The 12,344-nt window shown below is 42.5% G+C and overlaps 1 protein-coding gene across 3 annotated transcripts in view; it reads right to left on the bottom strand.

The window, feature by feature from the left end:
* LAMA1 (laminin subunit alpha 1) overlaps window positions 1-12,344 on the bottom strand; it is a 168,223-nt gene that overhangs the window by 54,579 nt on the left and 101,300 nt on the right. For all 3 annotated transcript variants that reach the window (XM_053571812.1, XM_053571813.1, XM_053571814.1), the window contains exons 30-36: window positions 9,662-9,783; window positions 7,525-7,611; window positions 7,047-7,240; window positions 5,940-6,082; window positions 4,134-4,223; window positions 2,050-2,161; window positions 927-1,089 (exon numbers count right to left, since the gene is read on the bottom strand). In XM_053571812.1, the coding sequence (XP_053427787.1) occupies window positions 927-1,089; window positions 2,050-2,161; window positions 4,134-4,223; window positions 5,940-6,082; window positions 7,047-7,240; window positions 7,525-7,611; window positions 9,662-9,783 (911 nt within the window). The remainder of the gene's footprint in view (window positions 1-926; window positions 1,090-2,049; window positions 2,162-4,133; window positions 4,224-5,939; window positions 6,083-7,046; window positions 7,241-7,524; window positions 7,612-9,661; window positions 9,784-12,344) is intronic.

Below are 12,344 nucleotides of genomic sequence, written 5' to 3'. Positions count from 1 at the left end.
AAGAATTTGGAAGTGAATGTCAGGGTTCCTCAAATGCAAATTCTAAATAATTCTACTAAATAATTAATAATTATTAATTCTATTAATAATAATAATTAATAATTAATAATTCTAATTAATAATTATTAATTCAAAGACTAAATAATTCTACTTCTTTATGTGTACACTGACAAGGTTATCATCTGAAATACGGAAAAGGACAGAAATATACATGGTATAAATACTACATATAAATACTTAAATATACAGAAAAATGTTACATAAGAAGTCCAGCACAAAATAACCGATGAATAGTTTAAATGTGCTGCTATGTGGAAGAAAGTTTAATGAGGTGCCTGTAATTGTCCACAGCAGTTCTTAAGACACACACCCCAACCTGGAGGAAATGCAGCTTGTGCTATTAAGTAATAACTGTGTGAAAAAACTAGGAAAAAAGCCTAAAAGGAAATTCCACACCCCTTGGGACTTTATAACAATCATTTGTGACCCCTGTGTCACCTCCCACCATGGCTTTGGTGAGGGCTTGTGTAACAGCTCAGTTATTCTGGCAAAATGTCCCTGTGTCTTAGAGCTCACAGCATGGGCAGCCGTGGACCATCCTTCCTTCTATGAGAGTTTACTGCCTTATACTCAATCTATACACATATAGCACCAAGAGCCTCTTTTGTTTGTGCTAGGTGGAAATATTCCAGAGTCACAGATAAAAAAGGCAGAGCCTATTGCATCATAGCACGAAGATCAATTGTTCCAGTTGCATTGACTGTAACTTTTCTATAGTTAGAGGGGTCTGTCCCCATCTAACTTACTTGAAAACAGGGACCCTTCTCCTCTCTTACGACGTCCCACCCCCAGGCCGCACTGTTCTTTCCATTACGCCTTCTTCTCTTTTGGAGATACCACCCAAGCTTCTGTCCCTGGGAACTTACTTGAGTTCCAAGGTGACATTTTGGTGCAACTGCAGGAAATGCCTTTTCTGTATGGTTTTGAGCAAAGATGAAATGTTCCGCTGCATATTCTCAAGCATCGAGCTGGGCAGCTGGAAATCTTCATCCAAAGTCTGATTTAAAGTTGTTGCCTTTTCAGTAGTTTCTATGGAGAAAACCATCAATTATACAATACATCTCTCAAAAGTGAACAGTGCTAAATGAAAAACTTAGAGCCTTCTTTGGTAAGTGCTGTTCTGCTCATCTAAACTGAGCTGGACCTCCAGGCCTGGCCAGGGACTTGGGATAACTGGTTTATTGAATGTGAGTCTTGCCAAGTACTCATCATCTCCCTAAGGGCAGGGTCCATTGTGTGTAAATGGCACAGACGTTGACACATAAAAGTTCTTAATAAATAATTACTTAACTTAATAGCACATGAAGAAACTACCGATATTTGATAGTATTATTAATATGATTTGTTTTAATAATTTTCTTACCTTTGTCCTACAAAGTCGGACTTGCATAGGATTCTATACTTTTAAGCCGTTCTACCATAATCCAAAAAGAAAAGCAAAAATATGCTTCTAGCAGCCAGAAAATTGAAAATAGCATGCTAAAAGCCAGATTAGATCCCACTGAGGAGTGATTAAATTTACTGTAATGTGGAGGATAAATGCTGGCACCAAATGGAAGCCCCAAATCATACCAGCTCCTACTTTGTGCAAATGATCAAATGATGGGGAGAAATCTGACTTTACCATTATGGGGCTTGAGAATTAGCCAGGATACAGAACATTTAAAAAGAAACATGCATTTTCTTTTTTTGTTTGCAGTTTTTGTCCGGGGTTGGGTTTGAACCCGCCACCTCTGGTATATGGGGCCAGCGCCCTACTCCTTTGAGCCACAGGTGCTGCCCCAAAACATGCATTTTTTTTTTTTTAAAGCTAAAATTCTCAAACACTACGGCCTGGACATTTGAAGATCCCCAAACTGTGGAATATGCCAGTCTTTTGGTTCTAGGAAGCCCAGCGCAAGACCCACACAGCTGTGGGTCTTGAAAGCAAATGCAACTCTTCTTCCTAGCACAGCACAGAGTCCCCAAACCAGACACTGCCCACACTACCTTGGATGGTCCTCCGCAGCCTCTCGATGAACGTGGCCAGGTCCTGACTCTCTTTGAGGATTTGCTCAGTTTTCTTGTTCTCCTTTTGGCTACTTGTTAACACGCTAGTGAGCTGGCAGAAAATTAAGGTCTCCCGTTAGTTTGATTGTAAATAACATGGATGGTTTGGTTTCCAGTCGTTGCCTCTTCTAAGCAACAAAATATCATATAATACAGAATAGAGAGCAGAGAGGTATACCATCACGTGAACCAAGGTTAATATCTGGGATTACAAATGATTGACTAAGTGGCTAATGAAATACATAAGTTACAACCCACCCAGTGTAAGAGAAGAAGGTATGCTTTTATTTCATTTTACTTATTTTTCTTGAGACAGAGTCTCACTTTGTCGCTCTCGGTAGAGTGCTGTGGTGTTGTAGCTCACAGTCACCTGAGCAAGAGCGAGGCTCATTTCTAAACATTCCCGGGCGTTGTAGTGGGCACCTGTAGTCCCAGCTACTGGGGAGGCTGAGGCAAGAGGATCACTTGAGCCCAAGAGTTTGAAGTTGCTTGAGCTCAAGCAAACGACCTGCCTTGGCCTCCCAGAGTGATAGGATTATAGGCATGAGCACCATGCTAGGCCTGATGCTATATTTTTAAAAGCAGTGGAATTGGCTCTCAAACCACAGATTTTTCCAGAGTCTATACTGAAAAGACCCTCTATTCACTTTAGGACCCAAATATGCAAGAAAAAAAGCAAATTTTACTAATTTGTATGGTCTATGAGACTATAGTCTCTAAGGGGTTAAGCACATGGAGTCAGGCAAGGTAGGAGTTAGACCTGATTCTGCCAGGCCGTGGAACTGAGTATCACCAAGCTCCATCTGTAGCTCTGGGGTGACAATAACACTTGCCTCCTGGGGCCATATTGAGAACTCAGCGAGATGATGTATAGCAGCTGGGGCTTAGCTGCCCTCTGCTGTTACTTTTTTTAGGAATTTTATAATTTGTTGAAAGATTGTTTGTAATTTCCAAGAACGTAAATTAACTGAGGTGGGGTCTAAAATTGTTATTTCCTTTTTAAATCACATAAAACACTTCTTCTTTCCTTGAAACTGTCATTAAAAAAAAAATAGGGCCAGATGCGGTGGCTCAAGCCTGGTTTTCTAGTTTAAGACCAAAGAGAATCTCCTTTAATAAACAGAATTTGTTTTAATCAGCATATCACTCCTACCAAATGTTTGCTTGATGAGCTGCTTAAAGTCCACACTTAAACCCTTAGACATTTTTCAAAGCATCAGTAATTCTGAATTAACAGGAGGCAAGCTAGTACTTTTTTTAGGGCGTGTGGTCGTGTGTGTGTGTGTGTGTATGTGTGTGTGTGCTGAGAGACGGACCAGAGACACCCATGTGTATCCAATTACACAGATACACTATCGCATTTTATACACAGACATGTGCGTAAGCATGTGCACACACACAATTCATAAGTGAAAAATAGTCCTCCCTCCTCATCTGCAAAAGAGATTTGCTTTTAGGTCAGTAAAAGCCATTCATATGTCATAGGCTGAACAGAATAAGTCATTCCCCCAATGACATAAAAACAAGCTCACTTGCCTTTCACAGTCCTAAAGTCCAAACCGTCCTGAAGCCTGAATATTGCACAGACACCATGTCCTAAGGACCGTGCCCTGCTGGCTCAGCCCAGAAGTTTCCAGACTGCCTTACAGGTGTGTGGTGGTGTGCCTCATGCTCACCACGTGCTTAATTATAGACTGAATTTAGGAGAAGAAACTCCAGTGATTTTCTAATCATGTCCCACCTCTATGCTGTGGTTCAGAGGAGAAATCAGAAGCCCAAGAGCAGAGTGACTGCCCAACTCTTTCCTCAGCAGAGGTGACAACAGAAATGAAGGCAGAAGCCTTTTCCCAGGAAAGCACAACCACCAGTAGGGTTAAAACCAGTTTGATGGTAAAATACCTGAAGCACAGCTCCTGGGAAGGAGAGGCTGCATGAGCTAAGCAGAGCCTTCCAGACGGCCCAAGGCAACTGCTCAGGAGGTTTGGAAAAGAACCAATTGCTGGTTCTCTATGGAAGAAATTTACCTTCTTTTGCAGGTGGTCCATCTCTTTGGCAACACCTTCGAGTTTAAATTTTGCCAGTTCCTTTTGCATATTTTCTTTCAATAATGATTCCTGAGAAGAAGAAAGGAAAAAATTATAGTGCCCCCAAGTAAACGGCTCTGGTTCATTGGTGAGAAGCACTGGTTATTTCCTTTTTGGATCACAGAAAAAAAATTCTTCTTTCCTTGAAACTGTCATTAAAAAGAAAGAAAATAGGGCCAGGTGCGATGGCTCAGGCCTGTAATCCCAGTACTCTGGGCTGCAGAGGTGGGAGGATCCCTTGATCTCAGGAGTTCAAGACTAGCCTGAGCAAGGGAGAGACCCTGTCTCTGGAAAAAATAATAAAACTAGCCAGGTGTTGTGTCAAGTGCCTATAGTCCCAGCTACTTGGGAGACTGAGGCAAGAGGATCCCTGGAACCCAGGAGTTTGAGGTTGCTGTGAGGTAGGCTGACACCACACACTCTAGTCACAACAACAAAAAAGAAAATGGATCAGATTTACTTACGTTTCTATGATAGCTTTCTGAGCCCATCCTGCATCCTTTGCTTGTTATTTCCTATGTAGATTTACATTTAAAATCTGCTGTGTTAAGCAGCAGCTGATAGTGCTGCGATTTAGATGAAAGTCTGGCTTTATTGCACTATCAGAGTCACAACATTTCTTTTCTTTTCTTTTTTTTTCAGGAGTCTCTCTCTCTTACCCCGGGTGTCATCATAGCTCACAGCAACCTCAAACTCTTGGGCTCAAGCCTCGGACTCCCAAGTAGCTGGGACCATAGGCATGCACCATCACGCTTGGCTAGTTTTTCTATTTTTAGTAGAGATCGAGTCTCACTCTTGCTCAGGCTGGTCTTGAACTCTCGAGCTCAAGCAATCCACCTGCCTCCCAGAGTACCAGCCTCCCAGAGTACCAGGATTACAGGTGTGAGTCACTGCACCCAGCCATAAATTTTAAATATAATTGTAACATTTAAACTGTTTATTGGGCTAAACTACAAAATAATTCATAAAAGAAAATCATAATTACTAATAAATAAGTACTTAGTTTATACCAATACTAATTTCTTTACATGTATGATTTTACTCCTTAAAGCAACTCTATGAAATGGTTACATCACTGTTTGGGGTTGGGGGGGTTAAGTAACTTTCTCAAGGCTTCTGTGTTGGTAAATAATGGGACAGCCAAGAGTTAAGAGCTCACACTCCTAACCTCTGCTGAATACACAAAAACTAATTTAAAGAAATAAACAAGTGGCTCCCCTGCTTTTTAGACCCAGACTCTACTGAAGAAACATGAAACTCTGATTTACCCCTGGAGATTTTCATATAGTTTTCTAGGAGAAAGACTTTTGTGCCTTGCAACTCCTGTTAAGAATCATATATTTAACAGAAAATAGTTCATCTTCAGCACAAACCAACTTTAAGGAAGATGTTGTTTGGATTTTCCTGTTTTTGTAAATAGGACAGCTGTTTTCAAATACCCAAAGGTCTGCTGTCTTAAAGAGGAATGGCAGACTTTGTCTTATTCCACAAGCAGAAGGAGAACCACAGGGGCAGACTTACTAAGGAGACCTCTAAGGAGTAACTAAAACAACCAGAGCTGCCCAGCAGAGAAATAAGTTAGTGTGTGAGACAGGGAGGTCCCTGGCGCTGGTCCCCGTCCAGGGAAGCAACAGAAGGGAGGCTCCTGCCATGGCCAGATGGACAGAACAACCCTTCCCATCCCACTGACTCTCTCACACACACGTGGTACACATTTCTGTTGACCTCTGTATTCCCAGGACCTACCCGGAGATACTCAGTTGTATTTTCCAGTTTTGACAAAATTCCATAGGGGAGAGGGATAATGCTTGTGAGGTTCATAGAAAGAATGGCATCGCTAATGTCATCCAAGTTGTTCAGCAGCACACCCACACACTCGTCATCACAAGCTAAAAGGAAAAGAAACAGAGTTAATAGAATGTGGTCTGCCCAAACTCCCAGGGCCTGCACGAGCCATTCTGTGATAACAACAGGTACCGGAGCACCCGGGGAGACTCCGCAGCTCCTCTGAGCACATTCCCACCCAAGCTGTGCCACAGAGGGAATGGCAGGAAGACTGAGTCCCTGTACTCTACTGATGATGCCAAGACTCAGATCAGGTAGGTGACTTCCCTGGGACACACAGAAATAAACAGCTGAGCCTGAGAGTGGCGCCCAGGGTTGGCCCGAGGTTCCACCCTACACATACGGTGGCTTGCACCCTGGGACCCACTGCAGTGAAGCCCAGTGTTTCCTCTCAAAGCATGAGACAGTCTGCAGAGGCATCTTCAGCAAGTACAAAGGAAGGACATTAGAGAAAATAATGGGGGTGTTTGTGCCGATAATAAATACAAAAACAAAAGCGAAAAAACTCCCTGATGCCATGACCCTACCATTCCTTCCTTCCCTCGCCATGAACCACTGAGAAGACGTGCCTTGGGCACTGGCTGGAAAAAGAAATCAGAACTGGAAAAACCAAACAAAAATCCACAATAGTCAAGAGCAGAGACCGCTGTGAAATTGAGGGGACACAAATGAAAGTCCCACACAGCTGTGTTCTCTCCTACACCGCACGCTCTTGGCTCCACCAGGGGAAATATTAATGCGGAGAAACAAGGAAGCTGAAATTACTGAGCTGCTTGGAATGCCTGAGAAATAAAGGCTGGCCTCCTAGGACCTCCTGTCTCCGCTGGAAGGGCACAACTAAAGTTCACTTCAGGCAGCAGCAACCTAAGCTTAGGAAATGATAAAATAAAAAAATAAATAAATACCACATTCTGTACCCTGCTGACATGATAGGGCAACATTTCACTTCTTTCCTCACACATTTGAGAGGAAAAGTCACTTTTACACCTTTAGAGGAGAGATACCCACAGACACAGTTGCCTTCCACCAGCGTGTGCCTCGGTTTACAGTGCTCACACTGGAGCCCCGAGGTCCCCGGCCTGCAGACGCACTGCCCGGACACGCGGTCACACTCGCTGTGGACAGAGCCGTGGGGGCTGCAGTCACACTTCTGGCAACTGCCACCTGGCATTTGAGGGTTTCCGTAGTAGCCTGAGGAGCACCTATAAAAAAGAAAGGATTGTAGGGTCAGAGAGTGCAGTCAGCCCAGGGAAGTAAAGCCATAGTCAGCTTTGCCCCAGGACAGCAGCCACTTCCGGCAAATGGAACAGGAAGCCCACAGGTCCATTCGCCCCAGGAGAACTGATTCCGGGATGGTAACAAGGCCCTACAGCAATCCTGCACATCTGAATTGATAATGACGCCCAAACTACTGTAGTAAACATGTCTAATGCTTTATAAAAGGAGGTGTGTCCAGCAAGTTCCGCGTAACGATTCAACGGCATACCTTTCACAGTACTGCCCTTCATAGCCCAACAGACAGGCGTCACAACGGAAATCACCGTCGCCTTCCAAGACGCAAGTGGGACTGAAACTGGAAGGAAAGCATTTCTTACTGAATGTTCAGATACACGACTTTCAATCTTGAAGGTACTTATTCATTACTCTCAGGACAGACACACCAGCCTGTTCTCAAAGTTATGTAATTACACCGGTAACCAGACAAGCATTTTAGAGCTTCCTTCTACAAAAAAAGGGACCGTAATGTGTAATCAAGGTAAGTGTTGGGCATATCTCACACCCAGAAGACTTTCACGAGGCCCTGTCCAGCGCCACCCATGTGGGTGCTGAGTTAGAAGAAAGTCACCCAGCAACTTAGTAGGTGACAAGAAGATTCAAACAACTATGAGCCAGGCTGGAAAGCAGCAGGGAGAAGGGGGCTGAACAAGTGCTGGTGAAAAGAACTTTATTGACTATAATGAAAGGCGAGCAGGACAAGTCGGCAGAAACAAAAGCAAAGATGGCAGTGGAATTTGAAAATAAATGGACTTAAAGATAGGGAGAGAGTCAGGTGGTAGCCTATTAAAAGCAGAATGGTGGAGCTGCTCAGAGTTTCATAATCTGCTGGAATCCTTTCTCAGCAGCCTCGGCTCCCACATTTTAAATTACTACTGCGCCATCTAGAGGAACAATTGGGTACCTGAAATCTATAGGCAAAGCAAAAAACAAAAAACAGAAACCAAGTCTGGGGTTTTTTTGGCTAATAAGATGAAGTTTCCAGCATGAGTTATCAGCCCTATACTAATTCTGATTTTTTTCTTCCTCAATAGTTAAAGGTTCACACATCAGTGGAAACACAAAATATGTAGAAAATAAAGCACGTATTTTGAGGTCTCTCAGATTCAGAGTGTACGGACAATGTTCACATCTTCACTGTCTCTTCTTAACAACCCAAACTTTAATTTATTCAAGTGGACCTGGAAGATTAAAGAAATAAAATATTCAAACAGCACAGAAATGTGCAAAGTAGAAGGGTGAAGTACGCTTCCAAATATTTCTCTGGGCTCGTGTAGCCAAGGATATACATATGGATGTGAATTTTTTCCAAAGCGATATCACACAACCTATTCAATTTCATGCTTCCATTGGCCCTTTCTTCAACTGTATGCCTGCAGAGATACCTTAATGTGCTTTCAGTGTATGTAGAATATTTCACTCTAGGAATGTGCTACAATGTATTTAATCAACCCCCTGTAAATAGATATTTCCATTTCCCTCCAATTTCTCAAGCTATGCCAAAATACATCCTTCTTGACATACATACACAGGTGTTTCTACAGCACAGACTATAGAAATTGATTTGAGTCAAAATTTTTATATAGATTCAATAAAAAAAAAATACTAACAAATGTTAGGATGCCTGATAGTTTATAAAGAAAGTGTAGCCAGTGCCCACCTCTCATTTGGTACTTACCATCAAGCACCACTCACTTGGAAGCAACAGAAAATAGAAGATTCAAATAAATATTAAAAAGAAAACTTCATTTTAGTACACCAAAAGTTGACATTTGATCTTTCCATGTTCAACGCCTTGCCAAAGACTCTAAGCAATAGTAAAATGCTATTTATGAAATACAATTTTCATTTGAACCAAAGAGGACCCTTTGATATTCTCATTCCCATTTAAAATCTTTGGTTCTTTTTTGCATTTCAATAATTCCATTCAAGCATTATGAGTACAAGGTAGAAAGTTGTCCTGATTTGAGGTGCTTAATGAGGACCCAGCAAACATAAATCCTAACCCCATTCCCTTAAATTAAATCATCATTGGATTCTTTTGTATTATTATTCATAAAATTAATAACAATTAATTTCTATGCAGACTGGATACATAGGCTGGGGGCTAAAATTAGTCTTAAAAAAAAAACAAAAACCTAAAGCTAGAAGCCCTTTCTTAATTGAATTCGTTCCATTCTAACATTCAATACCAACACAGATACTTTGCTTTTGAAAAGATTCTCTCCCTGTGAAAATGAATGCTTTTTCTTACAATTAACTTTTCTTGCCCCATGCAGAATATTCACTATACAGACGGAAGCAGGCCCAGTGACCCAGCATGCCAGGCTGCACCTGTGTGGGCTCACCTGGCAGGGTGGCTGTGAGGACAGGTGCACACAGAACAGTCGCTGGTCAGGCCAATCACCTTCCCGTAGTAGCCGTGAGCACACACGTGGCAGTGGTCACCCGCCGTGTTATCGCTGCAGTTCTGTGACCCCACATTTCAAAAGAAGAAAGAAACAATGGAAAACTGTTAGAAACCATTCGTAATCGGGTAACAGCTGAGCACCATCACCCACGTCTCACATCAGCTGGGTTTATTATTATTATTATTATTAAAGAAGGGGGAGCAGTTTTCTTCATATTTTTTAAATCCTGGAAATATTCCTAGCTCCATGATCTTCACTCATTGAAGATGGTTACTGGATTTGCCTAATTTGACCTTTTGGAATCTTATAAAATGGTGGCTACTGGATTCATCCAATATGGCATTTTGGAATTTTAAAAAATGGACCTGAATAGATAGTGACCTCAAAAATGATTAGAAGCACCAATTTTGCACATAGAGTTCACATGCTCACATGTAGGGAATTGAAGTGAGCAGATGATTTAGGAAACAGCCAATGAGGGAAGAGAACTCACGATTTGGAGCACCACTAACAGGCCATTATGACAGCCAAATAGGTTTCAGTTAATTTTTTTTTTTTTTTTTTTTAAGAGACAGGGTCTTGCTAAGTAGCCCAGGCTGGTCTGAAATCCTGGGCTAAGGTGAATCTTCTGCCTCAGCCTCCTGAGAGTTGCAACTACAGGTACATACCACCATGCCTAGAAGTTCCAATTAAAATGTATGTAATAATTTGGACAGTGGTCTTCCTATTAAAAAAAAAAAAAAGGCCTACACATTTTATAAGTTAAAAAAAAAAAAAACAAAAAATACAAGAGGTTGTTGCCATCTGGCTCCAATTTAAAACCTTCAATTGCTCCAGGCCCTGTGTGCAGGAATCCTTGTCTGGGGTAGAAAGGTGGGGACACTCTCACACTGACTCACACTTCTTTCCTTGGCAGTGAAAGATAATATGGAAGGAAATCATTTTATATGTTTTAAAAGCCTGCTAGTTTAGGTCTCTTTCAAGTAAGTAAAAATTCCAGTATTTTTCATTTTCAAATTGTATTCCTATTTTATCTCACGAAAATCAATTTTACTGGAATCCACTCTGCCCCTAATGCTGACCTCTCTTCAGAAGTAAAATTTTCAACCTCTCTCTCAAAAAGTAAACACGTTCAATACTTGTTTTAATGACACGGCCTAAAGCTTACAAGGAAAAAGTATGAAATAAACAGAAAGCACTGGAACAGATTTCCAGGTTTCTCGTTGCTAACACCAACTCCAGCATTAAAACCCCCATATGTGTGAAGGGCTGCGGGCTTCCTACAGAGATGAAGGCAAGACGCCCAAAAGCAGAAAATTAAGGGCCTATTAATGAGAATTGAAGTATGGGCAGAGTTTGTTGCTGTGGAACATGCACGCAGCAGGTTCGCCAGTTTTTCAGGGGTACGAAAAGGTTCAGTTCTATGTCCAGCCAGATGTTGTGGCAGGTGCTTGTAGTACCAGCTGCTCAGAAGGCTGAGGCAAGAAGATCTCTTCAGCCCAAGAGGTTGAGGCTGCTTGAGCTATGATGCCACAGCACACTACCCTGGGCAACACAGTGAGACTCTGTCTCTAAATAAATAAATAAATAAGTCATATGTCCCAGGTGATGGGGAGGGGAGCCCAGGGAGAGGGACTCCTGCACCATCTCCCTGTCCTATGTCCCCTCACCACCTTCCAAGTGGTACTTTCCACCAATGTCTCCTAAGACCTGAAGCGGTGAGGAACATCCTAGGTACCAGACGACAAACCAGACCCCAAAAGGTGTTGATGCCACCTGTATAATGGCAAGCACAGGAATGTGGGTAGGAGATTCTGTTACAGGGACAGGAATTTTCACTACACCACAAAGGCGCAGACCCAGGAGGGACAGGAAGGTCCTGAAATCCAAGAGCAAGGAAGACAGGACACGTGTCCGAAGGCATTTGTGAGATACTGACACGTTTCATGAATAAATAGCTGAACTTGTGGTTTATCTCAATGGCTCTGAAGAAAACTGCACCCAAAGGTGTATGATCCGAGGTGCCAGGCCCAGGAATAGCCAAAGCTGCCCAAGGTGGGCTGAGCTGCGTTGAGAGTCGGAGGTTGTAAATTTATGTTAAATAGTCACGTGGCAGGGATAGGCTGGTCCAGATTCAAGATCTCCAGGGACCTGGGCAAGACCAGAAGGAACACTACAACCCTGAAATCCCACACTCTGAGCCCAGATACTATTTTCGGTTTAGAATGGGTTTTGGTGAAAGGAATTGGCAGTAAGTGGTTACAATATCGCCGGGGACAAACAGAATACAGATCTGTTGTTCCGTCTTCTGGAAGTATTATAGCCACGGTGGTAAAGTGCAACATTCAATAAACAGGCCCCAGGGGGTCTCTGATGGGTTTAGGTAACTTCCAGGTAACATCTGGGAAACAAACCCCTCCCCACCAGGCATTATTTACCCTAGAGCGACTTTGGCCAGGGTCGAAGGCCACTGTTCATGCAGTGGGTTAAGCAGGGTGTTATTTCAACAGTGCAAATCAACAGATCAGCTGCTGCGCTCACCATTTTGTTCTGGATTTGGGCCAGGAGAGGCAGGGTAATAATTTAATCTTCTAGAAACACCTAATCTTGTTAGAATACT

This window comes from Nycticebus coucang, chromosome 19, assembly GCF_027406575.1.
Source record: "Nycticebus coucang isolate mNycCou1 chromosome 19, mNycCou1.pri, whole genome shotgun sequence".
Lineage (NCBI taxonomy): Eukaryota > Metazoa > Chordata > Mammalia > Primates > Lorisidae > Nycticebus > Nycticebus coucang.
The sequence above is the reverse complement of the archived record's forward strand: the minus strand, read 5'-3'. Positions and strand labels throughout refer to the sequence as shown.